Source organism: Anas platyrhynchos, chromosome 1, assembly GCF_047663525.1.
Source record: "Anas platyrhynchos isolate ZD024472 breed Pekin duck chromosome 1, IASCAAS_PekinDuck_T2T, whole genome shotgun sequence".
NCBI lineage: Eukaryota > Metazoa > Chordata > Aves > Anseriformes > Anatidae > Anas > Anas platyrhynchos.
This window is the reverse complement of record NC_092587.1, coordinates 52,109,814-52,132,796: the sequence shown is the minus strand read 5'-3', so window position 1 is coordinate 52,132,796 and position 22,983 is coordinate 52,109,814. Positions and strand designations below refer to the sequence as shown.

The 22,983-nt window shown below is 38.2% G+C and overlaps 1 protein-coding gene across 3 annotated transcripts in view; it reads left to right on the top strand.

Moving 5' to 3' along the window:
- The window catches only part of TMTC2 (transmembrane O-mannosyltransferase targeting cadherins 2), a 255,856-nt gene that overhangs the window by 130,650 nt on the left and 102,223 nt on the right, over positions 1–22,983 (top strand). For all 3 annotated transcript variants that reach the window (XM_027451370.3, XM_072037090.1, XM_072037087.1), the window contains exon 3: positions 19,622–20,450. In XM_027451370.3, coding sequence (XP_027307171.1) covers positions 19,622–20,450 — 829 coding nt within the window. The remainder of the gene's footprint in view (positions 1–19,621; positions 20,451–22,983) is intronic.

Genomic DNA, 22,983 nt, shown 5'->3' with positions numbered 1-22,983 from the left:
GAAAGAACTTGCATGCTTTCAGTTGGTGTTTACATAGTCATAATGACTTGGGCAGGACTGCAAATGTTTTTTTATTATCTGGAAACCCATTCTATGAAGAAGGCAAAAAAAAAAAAGACTTTTCAGAGGATTTAAAGCATAATGTTTCACTCCTCAAAATATGTTCTTCGCTTGCTTTTACAATTTTTTTATCTTTAAAAATCAATGCTGTTTCCATTTATTAAAACAAACTGAAGTAGTGTTCTTTGCATTTCCTTTTCTGTCTCAACCCTTACATTAACATATGGCATAAAAGAGTTGATTGGAATGGTTGCATAGTGACACCAAATATGCTTATACTTGAAAGAGCAGTATTTAAAATACTCAGCCATGTGGATCTGACCAGATCAAGAACTCAGTCACAGCATAAAGGGTTTGGGGGTTACGTGTTTTACATTCCTCACATAAATACATCAAAGCTCGAGTATTTCAAGAGCAACCCAAGATCTTTATGCTTCAATACACTGATGGATCTGGAGCAAAAACAATGTGCTGCTTTGCTGCTTTGCCTTTTTTTTTTTTTTTTTTTAATTGAAGAAAGGATTCTTGGAAGAAAAAAGGTTATGCATAGTGATGCAAGTTACCTTAAGTGTTAGCTAGATGGCACTGAAACACACTCATGCTGCTGTATTAAAGTGACTTGTTTGGAGCACTGTCTTTGTTAACAAAAGTTCAGGACTAAAGTATCTCTTAGCTGCTTCTTTTCCTTTTTTGGCGTTACATAAAAATCTGTACATCTGTATGTTTTTTTTCTTTAAAGAATGCTCCTGAAATTACAAACCCTTCCATATTGACTAATTGTATAGTCAGAGGAAGACAACATGAGATAAGCAATGCTGAAATTTTTGCAGGCCATATTACATTTTCATTTATATCTTTTCAGAATTTGAAAGTTCATATTTTAACATACAAAGGATAACCCTTTCTTTCTCACTATAAAAAGATATTTTTCAGGATGTAGCTATAGAAGGACAGCATGCTTGGTATTAATGATAGTTAAATACAAATTCTGCATGAATTGCAGTGGAGGCATAACAGATTAAAATTCTACCCTAAGAAATAGATGTTCCAGCAGTACTAGCTGCGTCATCAAAAATGGTTAGATATAACTCTGCCCAGGGGCTCAATGCCTGTTTTTGTAAATTGTTAGGGAATACTCGAAAGACAGGTGAATTGGCATAAAAACCTGCTTTCAGATAGCTTCAAGGCAAAAGCAAACAAACTGTAGCATTCAAAAAGCAAAGCTCAAGCACTTTTTCCTTATCTGTGTTCCTTTCCAGGACATTACTTTGTTCCTGCAAAATCCTCAGGCATTCTGCATGATCTGCACTCATCCATAGTGCATCCAATGCACACTTCTGCTGTCTCCCCACCTACCTCCTCATCAAGTTACTACTGTGGTCACTCACATATTTTTAGAACCAATCCTCTGATATGCTGAATTGCTTGTAAATAAATAAGCATCTACTTAAGGATCCCTGTAGTTGTTGATTTTTTGTTCGTTTGTACTCTTGTTCCCAAAGGAAATGGTTAAAAAGCAATATTTGAAGCTGGTGGGGAAGTCAAGGCCATGAGCATGGGAACCTAACATCCTACACATTCCAGTTCCAGCAGTGGGATGTAGGAGTCCCCTCCAGCACTGTCCTGGAGCTCACATTCCTGTCAAAGCCCAGCTTTCTGGGGGCACATTTTTACCTCTTCTCTACCCAACGTGGAGTCAGGTTTTCTCATGAGTTAGCGTGGCTCCTTTTGACCTTACTGAAATGCCAGATTTTGGCTTCTAGTCGCAAAATGCTGTATGATGCTTAATCTTTTCCATTTGGAAAGCAAAGTTCATGCAAAGAGAAGTTGCCCTTGCACTAAATAATGTTTTTTTTTTCCAGTCTGGATGAGTGACATTTAGAGCAAGGAAGAGGCTCAGTATGCAAGAACAAGTTATTGATGGTGTTTTCAAGAAGCCACCTCCTCCACTTCCAGTCAGCATGTCAATTTTCTTAGCATTTTAAGCCTTACCTCTCTTGGAATTCTGTGAAGTTCTCAGTAAGAGCTTTGAGGTTTGTTGTGTCTGGGACTTTTTCTTAAATAGAATACACCAAGAAGACTTTGAATCTTTAAAACTTTTATAGCTTTCTCAGAAAGCAAATAGAGAAATAAAGCAGAGCATCATAAAAGGGAGTGAACAGATTTGCTGGGTGAGGCATACTCAGACAGTTGTGTCTGAAAGCAGGTTTTGTCCTTGCTTGCTGGCAAGGGCAATGCCTCTCATTTTTTTTTCCTTGTTTAGGGGGATCTTTGTGACCTCCTGTAGGTCGCTAGGAAGAGTTTGCCTGTTGTCTCTGAGACCTGGTTCCCTATTTCTCTCAAGTCTCCTGTTCTTATCCACGTGGTTTGTGGCTTTCCCTGTTTTTCCCCTGCACTGCAGAAGCTTTTCCCAGGTCAGTGCTCTGGCAGAGGAAGAGCTGCCTCCTCTTCCTGTGCATTCCACCTGAGCCAGGGCACGGCTGGCTGGTACGGCCAGCTGCCAGCCCTGGGCTCCTGACAAGCCCAAGCCCTTCAGCAAAATGTACGTGTACTGTAAACTGTGAGCTGCGACTTATACACTGCTAACATCTGTCCCAGTGAGAATCTCAGCTTTCATGGGGGAAATAAAAAAATCAAAAAATATATACATAGTCCTCATGGTTTTGGCCAATGCTTAAGAATGTAAGCCTTTTTAATCTGGGATTTCAAAAGACAAATAACAAAAAACTAAAACAAAGTGGGTTTTCTGGACTTCTAGTTATTTCTGTGATAAGATTCAAAGTCTGACTGTGGGTTTGACAACAGCGAGGCCAGCCCAGCTGTTAACGTCCTTGTCTGAGGGAGGTCAGTTGCAGGCTTCTTCCTGTTTAATTGCTGGTGTAAAAGCTCCTCCACCTGTGCACACATGCAGCATTTGCGAGTTTTGTCAACCTTTCACACAGGCACTTGGGCTGGGATCCAAAGATGGATGTAGGGGCATGGTATGCTCTCATGTTTGCACAAGCCCAAAGGTAGGTCTTTAGGTTTCGTTCGGCTGCCACCTGCAGTTGCACATCATCCCCAGGCACCTTAAGCAGCGGCTGTCATGTGGATGCTCATGAGTTGACGTGCAGAGCACTTGTAAAGCCAGTCCAGGTCTGCATATCCCAGCTGCCTCTACTCCTGTGCCATCAGGATTTCAGAGTGCCCCTGCCTGTTTGTACTCTAACACATTAGGGCTGCCACGTGCACTGATGTTAGACTGTGTGCTCAGGTGGATACTAAATTAATTACTTGAGCTACCAGAGCTCAGGTCTCCTCCAAAACCAAGGGCTCATGTCGTGCTTACTCATGTTCACTGTTGTCAACTGGTGTCTAGTTATTGCATTGTAAACAGATTCAATATTGGCAACTGAGAACCTGGATACTGCATTGGATACAGAGGCAAACAACTTTGAAAAGAGAAAATGTCAGTCTTAGGGTGAGAATACCTGCATGTTTGGGGTCTGCCATAGAAAAAGCAGATGGAAATGTGGAAATTCTCCTTTCTGTTGAAAAGGAGGGCATTGTCCACGATTCTACAAAATCACTGAGCAAAAAGTAGGACAATATATTGTTTTCTAGAAAAAATTCAAGTGCCTGATTCTTTTGTTTGTGAACCTGTGAGCCTGTAGTAAGATTTCTAAGGAGCTAAGTTTGGCATTTCTTAGAGACTAACTTATACATAGCTCTGCCCAGAATGCTGATTTCTGTGGAGCCCATGCTTAGGTGCTTCACTTTCAAAGGATTTGAGATATTTATGCTTCCAGTCTGTAGGCAGTTCCAAAACGGAGTCACTGAAATTTTCAGCATACTGGTGTTTTCATTGTTTTTGTAACTTTAATATTAGAAATACTCATTTCAGAAATCACCTCAGAAAAAAACAAGCCAGCAAAATATTCCAAAGAAGCATAAATACCACTGCATAGTAGACTTTACAGTTTAGTTCCTATTTAGATATGTGAATTGGGGAAGCTGTGATTTTTAATATCTTGAAAAATGGCAAGGTCTCTTCAGAGTGGCTCCTTAAAAATCTAGCAGTTGTCATTTCTGTCTCTGCATGTATTTTGGTTAATGATTTTTATGTTCTTGTGTGAATAGGAAGGAATTTTAATGTAACTTGCATGTATGCAATTTAAAGCAGGATGTTAGCCTTATAAGTCGTAATTTTTCATCACTGAAATGAATATTGCTAGGCAGATAAATCCATAATGTGTGAGCCCTCCTAGTCTTTAAAGGTTATCCTCATTTTTTCTCTAAGCAAGGTCAAGAAGTGTACGTGCTGCATTGATTGGCAAAGTTGAGAAGCGTGTAAATGATTAACAACTTCGGACTTCTTTGCAGCCTAGTTGCTCTCTTGAAAATCAATCGAGCATGGTCAGTACCCTTCTGTGACATCTCAGGATGCATAATGCTAAAAAATCCCAGATAGCCTGCCACGGTGATTCTTCCTGAGCCAGACTTCAATGCAGAGAAGCAAGTTTGGAATTCATAACATGGAAGTTAGTCATGTCCTCATTAGAAAAGTGGAGGGAAAAAAAGTGCACACATGTATACACACAAACACACACAAAATGAAAGCCCTTGACAAGTCAAAGGATGTAGGTGCTACAGTGTCTACCCCACCCACAGAGGGAGATGTATAAATATATATGTATATGTGTGTGTTTATATATATATATGAATATATATAATATGTATGATATATAATAAATAAATAAAAATAAATAAATATATTATAAAATATAAAAATATGTAATATATAAATAGATAGTATATAATATATAAATTATAAATGAAAGGATTAGAAGTCTCTGCACTTTACTGGATGTTGTAGTAGTAGTCCTCTTTTTTTTTTTTTTTTTCTTCTTTTCCGTCTTGGTCTCCTCAGGAACCACTTTTCTAATGACTCTGGAGATTTATAGTTTAGAAGGTAGAGGGGAGCTGGCTGTGAAGTTGGCAATAGGGGGATCTCAGCACGTTAAGAACTGTAGTTATTTATACTATACCCACCAAAGATAAGCAGGCTTTGGTTCCTTCTTAAAAGTCTGAGACCTAGCCAAATAGGAATTGCTGGCAATGATTCTGATAGCAAGTATTTGCAGATTCAAAGATGAGAAGGGAGAAAACAGAAGGGGGAGTGATTACAGACGAGGTTCCCAAGTTGCCTTTCTGTTTTTTTTGGTTTTGTTTTGTTTTGCTTGTTTTTTAATTTTCTCTTTTCTTTTACTTTGTGATTTAATTTGAATATTTCCATAATTAATGACCTCTGAGCCTTCCACTCCAACCTCATTTTTTTTTAATACAAGCCTTTGTTCAAAAGAAAGGGGTAAGAACTTGAGTTTCTTCTTACTTTAACCCATTACTGTTCTCCTTTAAGACTATGTTGCTGCTCCTTTCTTCTCCTGGTTTCTGATTTTTGTTTCTATATTATTGATTTATTTTACTTCTGAGATTTCCATCCATTCCCATCATATTTATAACTTTTACCCCATATCTTACCCTTGCAAAGGCAAAAAAAAAAGTGTTTGAAATTTCTCTGTTTAGCATTATTTTATTTTGAAAGAGAGAGGATTCCAGGATTATGTTGTCCATTTCTGTGTAAGACCAAATTTTTATTGTCTTTCAGCTGTACTGCACTAAAATTTCCGTTTCTGCTTTGCACATTTTGGCTGAAAAGTATGCAACAACAAAGAGATGTCTTTTTATAGCTTGACTTGAGTTCTCTAGGCTTTTTTATTCCTTAATAGAAAGCAGGGCTAGTATAATTGTGGTGGTAAAAATATATAACGAATTTTATGGAGAAAGGTAATATCTTTTATTAGGCCAGTTGTTCATCTTTGGCCCATTTTTCCAATTATACTTTGTACGTTTTTCTAACCATGCTGCTTGCGCTAATAGAAGATGCTATCTCCTTTCATGCCTTTCCTCACTCATGCATAAGAACAGTAAGTCTTTTGTCTTTATTCTCAGTGAGACTCTGGCAAGCAAGGTAACTGATGATGTTTCAAAACTGATTAATTCTTTCAAACCAATTCCTTTGTATAAAAGCAGTAGCTGAAATTGTCAGCTAAAGGCTACAAGCCTAGTTTAGCTGGGTTTGCTGTATATCTGTCTGGCTGAATATTTGAATCGTAGAGTTGTGGAATAATAAGTAGCAGATGATACTATACTCAGGCTTCCCAGGATGTAACATTGGATCATGTTAGATTTTACAAGACTCTAGACATAAAGGTGGACCCCACCATTTCCAAAGGCACCGTTACATTTCAGTGTAATAAGTGGCTGAAGAAAATAGTAAAAGTAGTTGAGGCATATAACTCACTTGGTTAGATACAGTGCAACAGAAGCATGTTAGAATAAATTTTCCAGATCTTATAGTAAAAGAGGTCACTGCTGTCTGTAGTGCTTATTTATTTGTATAATAGACACTTATGAGGGAACAGAACCTCCTGGTGCACTAGAGAGAACATCGTTACAAATTCTTGCTGCTTTTACAAGTATAACATCTGAATTTAGAGGCAGGAGGGAAAGGAAAAAGAGACAAAAGGCTTTTAAGCAGCCTGCTTAATGTAATCCAGCACATGCATGTCGGAACTGGTTGTAGAAGCACCATGTTGATCTGGTATCAGGTAAGTTTCATTGTAGTACTTCTAGCAAAATTTTGGACAAATTTATTCTTTTGGGAGCAATTTAAGGTAACTATTCTATCCATGTGGGAGAGATGGAGAAGGTTTTAGAGGGAGTCTTAAGGCATTTTTGAGAGAAGAACGATGAGCTGATGAGGGGCAGGGGGAGTTGGAAATGTAGACAAAATGGATATATAGCAGTGGAGAAGTTCATCTTAAGTATCTGAACGTTATCAAGGAACTGAAGAAGTGCATATTTCCAAAAGATATTAACATAATTTTCTGCAAGATTAATGAGTTTGGATCCTTCCTAGCATCACATCTGGGGAGCTTGTGTACTGACCCTGAAACCAAGCAGCCTGCGTAAAATGGATGTTCTTAAAACTGCCAGGTGGGAGAGATCTTGTGGCCATGTAATCCTTTTTAAAGTATGATGGCTCAAGGACTTCTTGTTTTAAAGTTGTTATGCTTTTTATGTTTAGTTGAACTTTTTTTTTGTGTTTTTTTTTTTTCTTTTTTCTTCTTTCTTTTTTTTTTTTTTTAATGGAATGCTTGTACTTAATGTTTACTACTTGTAATAGATCTCATGTAAGTATTACCACTCAGCCTGCTGAAGAAGCAGGGATGTATGTGCGCATTACTACAATACATGGCAAGAGTATGTCCTAACGATGTTCTCAGAAGTCATGGTTTGGTAGGTCTCTTTGGCAGCAGTCATGGCTTAATGAAGTCTCACCTCTTCCTTCAGTTTTCCACCCCTGTATGTCGTTCCCTCCATTGGGCTGACACAATGTCAGTTTGTACAAGGAACTGAGCACGCTGAAAACCATAGAAAACAAGCAAACTCCTAAAGCAGCATTGCTGTTCTCATACTATGAATCCATGGTCTAAATTCACGACTTAGAAAATAAATGTGATGCTTCTGTTAGTTAATTTAATTTTAAGAAGTTTGACACGCTCTGCTCTGTTGTCTTCTCTCCACCTTCCCACTCCTGCCTTTTATTAGCAAATTCAACAATATAATCAGCAAGCCAGGTAATTAGTTTCTAACATTTAAAGCCTCTATATGCACTTCTCATGCATGGTTATGGCATATGGGTTTTTGAACTTTTTTTAAACCCAATATGGAGGACTGGATGCAGCTTTCATCTAAGTTTACAGTAAGATGAGGGCTCATGTTTGTGTGCCATTTAGTTTGGTTCAGCAGCACATTTTGTGCCTCCCTTGAAGGGGAGAGAGAGGGCTCTAAGGCAGCTCACCGCTGCAGTGTCCTGAAGAATTAGTTGGGGAAGGTTACCTCTCTGCTCTTTTATTGCTTCCTTGCCAGCCAATGTCCTGCTCCAGTGCACAGTTTTTTTCTTGTTTGCATTATTGTCTGACCTTAGGCAACCTAGTTCAGTTCAGTAAACCTTGCTTTATTCTTTTCTTTTTTATATACTGAATTATGTCGATCTGCTAATCTCTACAAATCTGTGTTTTATATTGGAGTGCTTATTAAAAACAAGCCAAAAGCTCAAAATAGAAACAACTTTGAGGATTTTTATTTTGATGGTTTTACTGTAGCAGAAACATTCAGTGATGTGGGTGTCTGCACAATACAATATAATATATCCTCTTCCAAGTCCTGCCTTTTTTTGTGTTCTCGGAGAAATCCCACACTCATTAAATAGTTTTCTATTAGGATAACTTGGAGAGAGAACTGCTGTACTTCAGTCTTCCCACCGAGTGAAGTCTCATTATAAATCATCTCTTTATGGTTCCAAAATACTGCACTTCCAAACTTCACTCATTAATGAGACTGGAATGAATTTCATAATGGCTGGCTGTTTACACTGGAGTCACACTCAGGAAAGACTATTACTGTTGACTTCCTTGATGCCTGAAACACGTCTGCGATGCAGAAGGCTGACAAACCGAGAATTAAGAGGGAAGGCTGTGTGTGTGTGTGAATATGAATGAATATATGCAGGCAAAATCAATTACATTTGCACCATTTTTATTTCTTCCTGCTTTGTTTGGTCCAAAAAGTGAAGAAGCTTATTTAAAACAAATGTTTTGATAAACATACTGAATCTATTTAATACATATATATATACATATTAATTTATTCAAAAAGCATATATGCATTTTTACATTTCCCTCATAGAAGCTGAATTGTTTTACAGCCTAACTAATCAGACCACACATCATTGCCTAGTTGGAAGTACTAAGATTGCATTTTAAGCCAAGCAAGATAGCAGTGCAGACGTTCAAGTAAGTTTAATATAATTGGTTAAGGGGCTTCATCATACCTCTTACAGTACCAGCAATTGACCTCTTTTAAGTACTTCACCCCTTAATAGTTGGTTGAAAAGTGTCTTGGTGTTGGTTCGCAGAAGATTGCTCACTGCCTCATTTCTTCACATTAGCTTAATGGACCATAATGAGTCACCATGCCAATTTCAATCCCATGACATGAAGTAAGTTTTGTCATCCATATTCTGGTTCACTATTTTTCATAGCTCTCTTTTTATTTGGATTATTAGGGATTTGATTTTGCATTACTGAGGCTAGTAATTGCTTTACCTTTAACTCTGTCTCTGGATCACACCCTAATAATACAATTCATGTTTTTAAAAGGGCTATAGTTAGATATCCTTTTAAATACTCTTTAAAAAGATATTTAAAATGAGCATAGAAAAAATAACAACAAATATATATATATTCTTCATATTTAATGTATAAGGAAACAAGGTAGAAGACATTCCATTCAAGGTATTCTGTTATTTTTCTCAAACATGCTTCTGGGGAAACTTTTTGTTGAAGTATTTTCAGTTTTTATTATTGGTTAAATATTCTTATATGTGTTTGTGCATTTCTATTCCTGTGATATCATTGCAACTCTATTTGCTAGTATCATTGAGTAGTCATTATTTATGTAGCTAGACAGTGCTGTTTGCTGCAAAATGTTTAATTTGTTCTCTCTATTTGTTTTCTAATAGATTTTCATTCCCATTTCTATCTAGTGTATTCTGTAGGGAGTGAATATAAAAAACTTCCCCAGAAATTAACATAGGACATGACAAGCTCTCTTCAAATTAGTCTTTGTGCAAAACCAATTCTATAAGAAACTAACCAGATCTAATGAAAAAGAAGAGCAAATGAAATTGATATTAAAATGTTAATTTTCCCAGTGTTACTTCTCTGAGACCTCAGTATTATTCATCAGGTCTTACAGAAGCTGTTAATTTAATTTTTTCCATGAGTGTTTTTTTTTTTTTTTCCCAATGTATTATTCTTCAAATATCCAAGCATGTATCTCCAGAACTGTGGTGGTTTTACTCAGGTGGGCAGCCGAGTTCCACCACAGACACTCTCTCATTCCCCCTCCTCAAAGAGGAAGGGGGAGAAAATACGACACAAAGAGCTCAAGGTTTGAGATAAGGATGGGGAGATCACTCAACAATTATCGTGATGGGCAAAAAAGACTCAGCATAGGGAAATAGTAAGATTTATTGCCTATTACTAGCAAGCTAGAGAAGAGAGAAACGTAAGAAAGAAACCAGAAATGCCTTCCCCTCCCCCCCCCCTTCACCTCCTTCCCCTGAGCGATGCCAGGGAACGGGGGAATGAGGGTTGTGGTCAGTCTATGGCACTTCGTCTCTGCTGCTCCTTTTCAGTCACTCTCGTCTCCTGTGCTGTGGGGTCCCTCTCACGGGATGCAGTCCTTGCTGAACTGATCCGGCGTGGGCTTCCCATAGGCAGCAGCTCTTCAAGAACTGCTCTAGATATGGGTCCGTACCACGGGGTCCATCAGTCACGAGCACACTGCTCCAACCTGGGTCCCCCATGGGCAGCAGCTCCTGCCAGGTCACCTGCTCCTGCGTGGTCTCCTCTCTACGGGCTACAGGTCTGGTCCAGAATCTGCTCTGGTGAGGGTCTTCCACAGGCTGCAGCCTCCATCAGTCAAGAGCTAAACACGGAGACAAGGCTGAGTTAGATGACAAAGGAGGCATGTAGATGTGCTCTAGACTACTTGTTTTAACTGGGAGTATAAGAGGAAAATACACTTGAAATATACTGAAACACAAACCTTTCATCGGTGGGGTTGACCTACTGTTTGCTAGTATTCTTTCTTGAATTACCTTTCAGCTGCTGCAAGCACTGACTTTAAATTGCAAAAGTAAGTGTTGTTTGGAAGGCTTTTTTGGAAGGCTTTCTGAGACTGATGGTCATTGCACATCACGTTTTGTTTCTCCAATTCTTCATGGTTCCCATTGTTTGAAATGTGATGTTACTGTAGCATAGAATAAACAGATATTGCATCCAGATCATAGGAGATGTTTGTTAATGTTATATTGAGTTTTTCACACAAACATGTTCTGAGTCAGTAAACAATTACCTCTGTTTTTTCCTTTCTCACTGAATCAATAGATCTGAAACTATCTGCACACAAAGCAGATTTTAATATTTCTTTTTAAAGGAAAAAAAGTAACTTCTTGTATGATCTTAAATGAACCTTCGTTGGTAATTTGAAATGCCTTCTGAGCTGATGAGTAGGTTCTGCATTTCACATGGAGTTTTAATTGACTATTTCTCTACACTTAAACATTACTCAAATAATTACAATTTGTAATATATTTTCTTTGTTATGAACATAGTTTCAAGATAACTTTGCTGCTTTTTCTTTCCTGTACCTTAAAGATACAAATAAACAAAACACCTAAATTTTTGACTTGGCAAATAAGAAAGCAAACAAACAAAAAACCAACACAAGATTCTGATGGTTTTCCACTGCAGAAACTGACTTCTTTCATCCTATGGACTTCCAGTGGATGGATTTCTATTACATCTGGATAGGTTGTTCTATCAAAACTGGAGCCAACTTGCTGATTATTCCATATACAGAAATTGATTGTTGATGACTTCCTCCTACTGGATTAATAAAGTCGATTAATCATTGCCAGAGTCTTAATTTGGCAATAAATTACATTTTTACTCATGAAATCCATTTCCATTTGCATTAGTCAGTTAAAAAGTATATGCCTATTTACATTCTTACAGTATTTATTTTTCTTCCACTAAATAGTAATCAGGCTCTTAGGTTTCAATATTCCTTTATTGCCGTCTTATTAGTGTAAGAAACATGTGAAATGTGCTGTACAAATTTTTGGTAGTAGGATTGCAGTGTGTGCTCTAGGCATCATTTGGTACTTTGCCTTCTCTTCCCTAAGCAAGCTCATACATAGTGTAAAGCAATGATCTTGGAGGTCTTTTCCAAACTGTATGATTCTGTGGTTCCTTTAGAAGAAAAAAATGCACATGCACCATCTGTCCAAGTGATCAGGCCTTCAGTAATTTGCCAACACTTTGTACAGGGTGAATATTTCAGAAGCATTGCCAGATCAGATTTCCTGCGTGTGGTATAGGAGATACAAAGGGCGCTGTGGGTCTCAGCTGTGAGTGCTCATCTTCAGGTGTACTCACGACTCAAGAGGACACTCTGGCTACATAGCAGGTGCAGGCTTTGCCTTCCCAGTGGGACTTGGGCAAACCTTCCTTCCTCCTAGGGGCTCTGCTGGGCTATTCATGAAGTTGCTCAAGCGTAGGTGCTAAACCATGCCTGAGCCCTGATGCTCTTCTCTGAGACTCTCAGGCGTCCCTGCAGCCCTTGCAGCAGAGGTGAATTTTCCCTTAGGTCCCTTTCACCTTACATGAATCGCTATTCAAAAAATGGTTGCAAAAGCAAAGCCAAGTCTTGTCATGTCATATGTGTTGTTTGGGTTTTGTGGCATGTTGATAATGAATTTGTAAAAAATCTCAGGCATGTTTTCTATCTCATTATGTATGCTGTTAGCTTTTTGCAGCACCTTACTTGGACTATTTACCCTTTTTTCCTTCACTTCTTTTTTGTATTTTGTGTGTCATCAAGAAACTATAACATTATCATGCCAAGTTCAGAGTCAGTATTGCTGTTAACATTCTCACTTGGGGAGTTTGAAATGTGGCCGTTATTTGGTGTAAATTGCTGACATCAATGCCACCATTTTCACCAATGAGAAAGCCTGAACTATTATTATTTTTATAGTAAATAGAAATTACATTGTTTGATGTTGTACTAAAACACTCAACACAAAATATCTGTCTTTTTCTGTGATTAATTTTTATTTTTCCATGCAATATGTATGCATATATCTGGAGGTAGAAGGATATTTATGGACAAGATGAGAAGGGCAGCAGAGAGAATATAACAACAGAAAAAATAGATTTTACATTCTACTGGAGAAGTTAGAAATAATTGACTCTCCCAGATAATTTTTCATTAGTCTTTGCTTTTTTTTTTTTTTTTTTTAAATTTTGTAGGAATATTTATATACGATAGTTTTAAGAAATGTACTATAGGAAGAGAGAACGTCTTAACGACAGCGATCACCCATCAAATGATGGATCAAGAGCGCAACTTATAATGTGTATGATTGAGTGTTTTTTTTAGTATTGTTTTTTTTTAAAAATGGCATGGATTCATATGTGCTTGTAATCACTGGGCAAAAATATATGTTTGTAAAAGATGGATTTTAGAAATATGTGAAATGTGAAAAAGATGCTAATGTAACATGGGGAACAAAGTGTGAGGGTCATCTTAATGTTTTCACTGAAGTGAAGCAAATCTGAAGACAAAGTAGGATTGCAGGAAGCCCTGGTACTTAATGCAGAAATTATTGGAGTATGGATAGGTTAATGGAGACAATACTTTATCTTTCCCATAAGTTATACATTTACTCTACTTTTAAGGACAGGAAAAAGCCATAGAGACAACCTCCATGGCAGGTTTTTCCAGCACATCCCTATATTTAGCAGCGGAAAGCATCTCCTGATGAGTAACGTGAATCTTCCTTTCTTGAACTAAAGCTTATTATTCTTATCCTTTGGACATGGATATAGAAAACAGATTATTCCTTTCCTGTTTGCAGTATTCATTTCTGTACTAGCAGGCAGCTGTCATGACTAAACAGCTTATGTTCTTCATTCTTTCCTCATGGGGCATGTTTTTCTAGATCACGAACCCATCTTATTCTCCTCATCTGACCTCTCTCTATTTCTTTCATTTATTTCTAATAGCTCTGTGCTGGATCCAGACAGTTTTAGGAATTACTAGTATTGGGAAGACTGGAAGGATTAGTGCACGTGTCTAGAAGGGTAGGCTTTCATTTGCAGTCCCAGTATAGCATTTGCCTTTTTAGCAGTGGCTTAAAAGAGCTGCTTGTGATCTAATGCAATCCCAGATGCTTGTCAGAAAAGCCCATCACTTGTTCCACAACTAACATTTGTGCATTTTTTTGTAGTCAGAGTTGCTCCTGCCTTTTGTACAGGGTTCTTTTAGTGACCATTTCTCTGGTTTTCTCAGAATTTCGGTTCTGCCTTCCAACAACATACTTGTAAAGTGCATTTTGGCTAGTGCATAAAGTGCAGCACCCTCCATTCACTGCAAAACCTCTTTAACAATGTGTGTTAAACAAAGCTATGTCTATTGGACCATGTATCTACCTGTGTGCTGGTAACAACAGGGTTGGGCAGTGTTCCTCAGAAGTTTGGCAGTTAGAGTAATGTCTCAGTCCCAGTGGGCTTCCAGCCTCCTGTGTTTAAGTTCTCACTGCCACAGATGGATGGGTTAACCCCAGGCAGATATCATTAGCTTCCTGATTGTCACACTGCATTTGACTGTGCAGATGGATCCTTGGAGAGAGCCTTCTCTTCTGCACTGATCATGCTCACAGATTTATCAAGCTAATCTAGTCCCTTCTGCTCCTGTATTACCTCTGGTCGTTCATGCAGTTGTTACTGTTAACACAATTTATTGTTTCCCTGGTTGTCCTTAGAACTATTTGTTCAGCTGAGAGGAGAGGCTGAAAGTTTTTTTTCTTTGTTTGTTTGTTTTTTAATTTAAAGACTTGCATTAAAGATTATAGAGGAAGATGGTAAATTTTAAATACCACTATTTATAACTCAATTTTAATTTTAGTATTCTGAGTAAACACCAATAATCACTGCTTGAATTGTGCTGCTTGCTAATTGCAAGAAAAATATACACGAGAAATCTTTGGCGTTTTTATATGTGCCCTAACTTCCTCATTGTGGAAGAGCTGTGGGTTCATAACACCAAGTAAATGTCGTTGAATTGGCAACAGTGTTGGACGAGCTACAGACGGAGCTCCAGCTCAGAGGAAGACCAGAGATGGGGACGAGCTGTTGCTGTATGACTGGTGTAAATGAGCTGACCCCATTTAGTGGCTCACAGGATGGGAACAAACAGGGCAGGTGGAGAGTGAGCTGGGAAGCTGATTCCAGCTCAGTGTGAAGCCCCAGAGCAGGCTGTGGTAAAGAGCTTTGTCCCTGCCCTGGCTGGTTTTGGAGCTTAACGTGAACTCAGGGTCAGCAGAGCTGTGATCCAGGAGCCTTCACCTGCCTCAGAAACAAGATGCTGTCAGTCCCATCTAGTGCCTTGGCAGCCTCCCGCTTCTTCAGGAAGCCCCAGCTCCTAAGCCAACATATTTTCAAGGAGCTCTAAGCTGGAAAAGAAGCTCTTATGTGAGTAATGCCTGGTGACTTACCCACGTTCTTTTCTGCATTTCCCAACTTCTAAAAATAACAACCTCTGTGTGCTTAGCCCTGGTGATTTTGATATCTGGCCCGTCTGACCGCATGCCATAGTTAATGCTGCTTTGTGAGATGGACAAGGTGAGGTTAAAAGAACAGTGTCTTTAGAAAATGCTTTGGATACTGCTTAGGTGATGACGGAGCTTTGGCAGGGCTGCCCAATCAAGCAATCTGCTGCAGTGCCATATTTAAGAGCAGTATAATGGAGTGTGGAATTAGGATTTAATGTAAGGGAAACGTACAATGTGGGTGGGTCATGCAGATGGCTTTTGGTAGGGAGATGAAAAAGTTTTCTGCAGTCACAAACACTAAAATCGCAGTGGTGGTGCTTGACTGTTAGCAGGCAGGAGAGATGTTAAATGGGATCTAAATCAGCGCTCATTTTTTCCCTAGAAGAAAATGGCTACTTATGAAGGTTATAGGATTTATGGGGGTGTCAAAACATGTGGCAGATGGGCTGGATTAGGACTCATGAATACAGTAATCCAAAGCCTTGCTGCCAAGCATTACTGACGATCTCTTCCTGCTGCTGGGCCACACTAGAAGTCCGCAGTCAGAGGAGTGTGGGCTGTCAGGAGATGCAGGGAATGAGTTGCTGGTGTAAGTGCTGATGGGAGCAGAGACCTTTTTGAAAGGACTTTGTGCAGACAAAGGCCTACTAAGGAACTGATTGTATTATTTAACAAATTGCCATAAGCAGATGTGTTTGTTTTTTGTTTTTTGTTTTTTTCCCACTTCTGGTTTTCTATACTAACCCTGTATAGAAACCCTATATATACTATATATAGAATATATGTATATGTATAGAATATATATGTATATATATATTATATATACTATATATATGTATAGAAACCCTATATATATACTAACCCTAAAATGTGAGCTAAGCCCAATTATCCCTGTCTATACTAGGGCAGTCAGGTGAAAGCCGTGCAAAAGGCATGAGGTTACGTGTTGAGAGAGGCAAAATGAGTCTGTCATTCTCCTTCTGAGCCAACTTTATCTGTGTGATTAAAAAAAAAAAAAAAAAAGTACCTTAAAAAGTACCTTAAGTTTTTATGACAGAAGTTTAACTGTTTGGTGTTAGGGAGGATTTTAGTTGTGGTTTTAGACTAAATCCAGAGGATCTTCTCTGAAACTAAAAAATTTACACTGGTAGCTCAGTGTTGCACAAGTTACTGGTAGCTGTAGTTAATGTGTGGTTAGTTTTAAAAAGATGTAAAGCTTCTGGCTTTTGAGAAGACCCATGGATCAAAAAGCCTCAGTGGAGGGATGCAAACCACTCATCTCTAAGGCAACAAGAGGATACCTGCACTCCGCTCCTCTAGTCTGTTAATTAAGCTCAGGAATCTGCCAGAGCTCCTTCTCTAGTTATCTGGTGTTCTGCAGCATGATAAATAGACATGTTGCTGTGAAAAATCACCTACCTGGATACCTCTGAGCTCCACAAGTGCATGCTTACATATTTCATTTGATGCTGGTGTAAAGTCTTAATGAAAAGAAAAGTGTTCTTAAAGCATGAAACACAATACTGCGTATAGAGATATGCTGTTCTTTATACATCCAAAAAGTCGGAGGGTCTAGACCTTACAGATCTTAAATTTAAGCTTAAAAGGAAGGCTGTAAATAATTACTGTAGCAGTGAGGATGGATTAGCTTTGAGGTACAGATTGTTTGTGTGCTAGGGCTAGGAGCAAGAGGCAAACTTTTCATTGTTACTGTTTTATGATGTATGAAGATCTGAAAGTTTTTAGCAGGTTTCTCTGTTAACCACGAGGAATGGCATATCTGCTGCAGCATGGCTTTGTCTAAGAACTTTGTAATTTGAACTTTCTTAGCATTTAGTTGAAAAGTGCAATTGTTAGAACTTTAGGGAACGGAGATTTCCTTCTCATTGTTAAGTATTAACAAAATAACAAAGCAATCTAAGTAAGCAATCCCCAAAAGCACAAAAGTCTGTTAATCAAGTTTCACTTGCATAGTATTTGGGATGTCTTAATTTTTCTGGTGCTATGTAGTTTTTCAGCAAAGACCTGCTCTTCTGAATTAAACAAACAAACAAATGAACCAGAACCCCAATCTTCTTCCTCCCAGCTTTTTTTTTTTTTTTTTTTTTTGTCCCCACATTATCCCCTTTGCACACACACAAAATTTGTGAACATGGATAATTTTCTTATTCCAAATACAAATTTAATTGGGAGTTTTGGTGGTAACTGGTTTACCCAGCTTTATAACATTAGAAGCATTTGAACAGTTCTGGCAGCTAGGGGTAGAACAGTGTCTGAGATGGGTTACAAAATATTATCCAGCTTACATATAGAAGCAAGTTTTTTCAGTAGGCTTTCCAGGGAATATATTAATCATAAAGTGTAGATCTGGATTTCAATTGGTTTATTACCCCAAAAAATATTGATTTTCCAGTATATAGAAATATACAAAAATAATAATACAATATGGCAAATGAAATATGTGGACTCAGACTTCACTTTATGTATAAAAACTGCAGCATTTTTATGTGGGTTTCATGCAAATATACGTAAGTCGTTCTCATTACAAGTTTGTTCTCTTGTTCTCTACAAAGGCCTCCTTTGCATTCTCTGATATCTCCTCAAAATTGAATGAGTTAATCTAACTGACACTAAATACTTTAAAATTCACAAGGAGAATCTCTACAGAAATATGACAAGGAATAATTTTTTTCTTGAACTAAGCAAATAAGTTATGATGACTAGACCACATCCAGTAACATCAGGTTACTGGAACACTGGTTACATGACAATAGAAAACTATTAACAATTGACCTGAAGTAGAGCAGCAAAATCATGTATATTTCATGATATCAAGAGGAGAGTCCTCCCACAAAAGAGAAAAATGAACTGCTTGAAAGAAATAAGATAAAACATTCCAGTCTGAGGTCCTGCTTCTGAATAAGTAAAGAAACAGTGAATAACTATCCCAGGAATGCATAGTGTGAGATAAAAAAAAAAAAAAACAAAAAAAAAAACAAAACAGACCTAATAAAATGAAAAATGATCGACAGATAATTTTTTGTAATAATGGGGGGAGATAATATCAAAGTGCTTACACTGTGTCTGGAGCTATTTAGCAAATAGTTTTTATATTCTTAAAGAAGACATCTAAGAAATGGAAATGCAAAAATTACACATTATTTTAGCTTTCACAGATACTTCTGCAAAAAGAGAGTAATCCAAAACAGCTTTCATTTAGGGTGCCCATGTAATTGAGAGAAGAATTTAAGCTCATCAGTCCTAGCAATAGGTGAGAAAGCCTTGCTTCTTGATTCAGGCAGACGTGGTATGTTTCTGCAAGTGTATGAATAAGTAAGTGTTTTCTAATGGGGAGGGGGAGAGCCTGACAAGCAGCTCCAGCTGGCAAATATTGAGTTATTCCATAAATAAGTGGCAGTTCTTAGAGTGGCTTGCATGATGACATGAGTAGGCGGAGACATCTGAATGCTTCACATATTGTTATTTAGATGGGTATAAAGATGTGAAAGGTTTTAAAGCAGTGGTTTAATATGGTGTGCTTCAAGAAAAAAGAAAAAAAAAAAAACAAAGAAAAAAAAAGTTTGGCTGTGAGATGCAAAATGAAATGGAGCTTTATGTAACAGGCACATCTGAAGACTCCAGATGCTCATTGTAATTAATTAGAAAGGAAGACCTAAACATGGAATCTGTGTCTGTTTTCGTGTCTTGCCTTCTTGGAAAGTGTATTTGTTAGACGTAATACATAAGATAGTACTTTAGGAAAGATGTTCATTAGGGAGAATTAAACTGAAAAAGTCTTTAAATTTGAAATCAAGTTGAGGCAAACCGTTGTTTTAGCCATAACCAGAAACAAAGAAAGGATTTGGGAGGTTATGGGGAAACCATTGTAAGGTTCCATAAATTACTCTAAAATAAAGAATTTTCAGAGCAGTATTCAGTTACTTTGGGGAAATCTTAAGCAAGGACTGATAGCCCTAAGATCTCAAGGCTTGATTCTGGTACAGCCTTGATACAGTTCAAATGGAAGAGCTTATTCTTTTAGTTTATGGTCAACATCAACATTTTTGAGCCAAACATCAGACTTAAAATACCTGAGTTTTATTACAAGGAAAAAAAATCAAACAACAAAAACCACCAACAGTTGTATGAGATATTTATTGTTTTTTTTTGTTTGTTTGTTTGTTTATGATTTAAAACGAATTATGATTTAAATACCTGGTATAGCTGGTGTCAATTTATACTCATGATTCTTTATTTTCTTTATTTCAGAGGAAGAATTTAAGCCTCTTCTTCAGCATTGGATTATTGACCTCCTGGGGGACTGCACTGCTGGGTGTCCGCTTATACTGGATGGGTAACAAGCCCCCAAGTTTCTCAAATTCTGACAATCCAGCAGCTGACTCAGACAGTTTTCTCACGCGAACACTGACATTCCTTTACCTGCCGACCAAGAATCTCTGGCTGTTGCTTTGCCCAGACACCCTCAGCTTTGACTGGTCCATGGATGCCGTGCCTCTTCTGAAAGCAGTCAGCGACTGGAGGAATATACACACTGTGGCCTTCTATGCTGGACTCCTCCTCCTCGCCTACTTTAGCTTGAAGGGCTCTGGCAACGAGAGAGAATGCAATGGGAGAAGTGTAATGAATGGCAAACAGAATGCTAATGGGCATAGCTGTCACTCAGAGGTGGAATATAAGACACTGGAGGGGAAGTCGAGCTTCGCATCAAAGGAAGAGAATGGCATAAAAAGGCATGAAATTCAGAAACTGCAGCTTCCTTCAACTGAGAACATTGTCATTCTGTCTCTGTCTTTGTTAATAGTGCCCTTTGTTCCTGCCACAAACCTATTTTTCTATGTTGGCTTTGTAATAGCAGAGCGTGTGCTGTATGTTCCTAGTATGGGCTTCTGCCTGCTGGTTACAGTAGGTGTCAGGGCCCTTTATGTCAAAGCCCAAAAGCGCTTTCTGAAGAACTTGGTCTTTTGTTCCACTGCTGCATTAATTGTTTTCTATGGACTCAAGACTGTTGTCAGGAATGGGGACTGGCAGAATGAGGAGATGCTGTATAGGTCAGGGATAAAAGTAAACCCTGCTAAAGGTAATTTTTTGCTATTTATGGTGAATGTTTCATTTCTTCCTGTCTGTCTTTGCCTTTGAATTGTCTGATTTCGTTAACTGTTTCTGAAGAAGATGCTTCAGGAAGTGTCTGTCTAAAGCACTATATGCTTCAGTAAAAATGTGAAAAAGGATGAATGTGTTTTGATCAGGTGTCACAGGTTTGGCATTAACACGCAGAAAGTGAGACCCAAAGGTAAGAGGACACTTACTTTTTCATTGATCTTAGTTCTTTATTTTGGCATTAAAGATGGAATATGATTATTACAGGCTCCACCCTGGTAATTTTCCATTTGGAGCTTGGTATCCATCGCCCTAATGGAGTTTTTTTCTAATGTTCACTGAATGTTCTGTTTGCTATGAACAGAAGATATAAAAAGTAGTCAGGGACAACATTAAGGAGTCGCTATTTTTTTTTTTTAATTTTGTCTGACGCAAATAACGTCAATGCTACATAATAAAAATGAGGAAATGAGGTCATACTATTCAGCCTAGGAAATGACTGTGGTTCCTCCCGCATTCGAGCCCTGTAAAGAATTATTGTCAAGTACGTGTACCTTCATGTTAATATATAAATGTCAGCCATTGGTAACATTGCCCAGCTACTTCTTTCCAAGGTTGTATCTGTGCTCTAATGAAATGTGACTGCAGCTAGTGTAAACACATCCAAACTGGCAGTAAACTGGTTAGTGTAGGGATTGGTAGCAATGTTTGGCTGTGGCTCTGTGGTTTCAGCGTATACAGCAGATCCAGCTGGGATCCTGAGCTGCCTTGGCTGTACTGCTCTTGGCACATGAGCAAGTTTACGTGAGAACAGTCAAAATACCACCTGTGAGTGCCATGTAGGCATTGACTAAGCCTTCGTTATTCACAATTCATCAGAAGTGAGAAGGGATCACTGATTGCTTTGCCTGTCTATGAAAGAAAAATTTGACAGTGCTTGAGCATATCATGCGGGTTTTTCCAGTTCTCTGCTCAAAAGCCCATTATATGATTGCGAAGTCATCTGCTGACAGAGCTGTGCATTTTGGTTAGACAGTTATATCATGGCATAGCCTAACAGCTGTGATGATAAGAGGCAAATGCAGATGTTACTGTGAGCTGATAGGGAGCGTAAAAGTGGATTTGGCAGATGAGATGCCTTGCAAAGCAGCATTAGAGTAGCTTGTCAATCATCAGTCTGACTTTGTAACTCTTCTTTTTGTGCTTTATTGCCCTAGGTAAAAATCTAGTTAAAATTATTAAATTTGTTGCTGCAGTAAGTGACTTTTTATTAAGTGTGAACAAGCATGTCCAATTTATGTTACTTTTTTTTTATTTCTAAAACTTAGTCGAGTGCATGAGGGCAAGACATGAGAAGGAACTGAACAGCAAGACAGCATGCCACACTGATATGATGCAGTGAGTGAGACTTACCAATTTAGTGACAATGTAAAGCTTGCATTAAAAAGTTGGCATTCCTTGGAAAGAAAAGAGTGTGTATTAAAAGATTAGAGTTAGCATATGTTCCTTTTTCATTCTCGTTGGGGATGCCCAGATATCCCAGACTGCATTAGTAGTTGTCTGCTTGCTTTGAGCCAATTTTTTGTGATAAAAAATAAATTCTAGTGGTTTTTTTTAGGATTGGCAGCAGTTTTGTCTGGAAATCAGACTGTTGTATAGTGTACTCCCAGGAGACAAGGCGAGCTATTTTCATCATACACATCTTAGTATGTGCAGACTAATGTATATATGATTGTCTGGTTTCCTGCCATATAAGCTGACATTAATGTAATATATGCAAAAGCAAAGACAGCATGTCAGTGTGGTGATACAGACATGACTAAGCTGACTGTAAATCCCCTTAAAATATCCTGTTAAACTTCTGTTGAATATTTACTAGCCCACACACATTGTAACAAAGCTGGGTATCAGAAACTCCCAGCTAAAGCAACCTGTCACCCAACTCTATTCATTACTGTGAATACTTCCTAGATTATCCCTGGCTGTGACTATGCTAATTGTATTTTCTATTTCTCATACAATCAGGCAAGCCTGACTGGACTACACTGGCTGCCAATCTAGCCAAAGCATTAAGAGATCAACAATTCACACTACACTTCAGTAACTAAATAAGGTTGACATAGAAAAAACAATTTATTTTTGTTTGCCTCCTTTTTTTTATTTTTTTTTGAATGTTAGTGATAAATAGGCTAGTCATACAGAAAGACAATGGAATGTTCAGTCAAGTGATATGGTGGAGAAGTGTTTTCCTTCCTTTTAGGCTACTAAGAAGAGGTTGCCACTCCTCATTTCTCTGTTTTCCTCATCTCGCAGCCATTTTTCCTCGTGAGTATTTTCTCATTTCTGATCATTTTGAGCTGTGAGGTCCTTCTCCCTGCAGGCTCCGCTGCGCCTCCCTTCTCTCAGGAGCTTCTGGACAAAAGCTTCTTCTATCACAGGCTAAAGTGAAGAGAGGGACCCCTTCAAGAACTCCTCTCTAGGAACTGATAAAGAAGTAGGACTCTGGGAAGAGC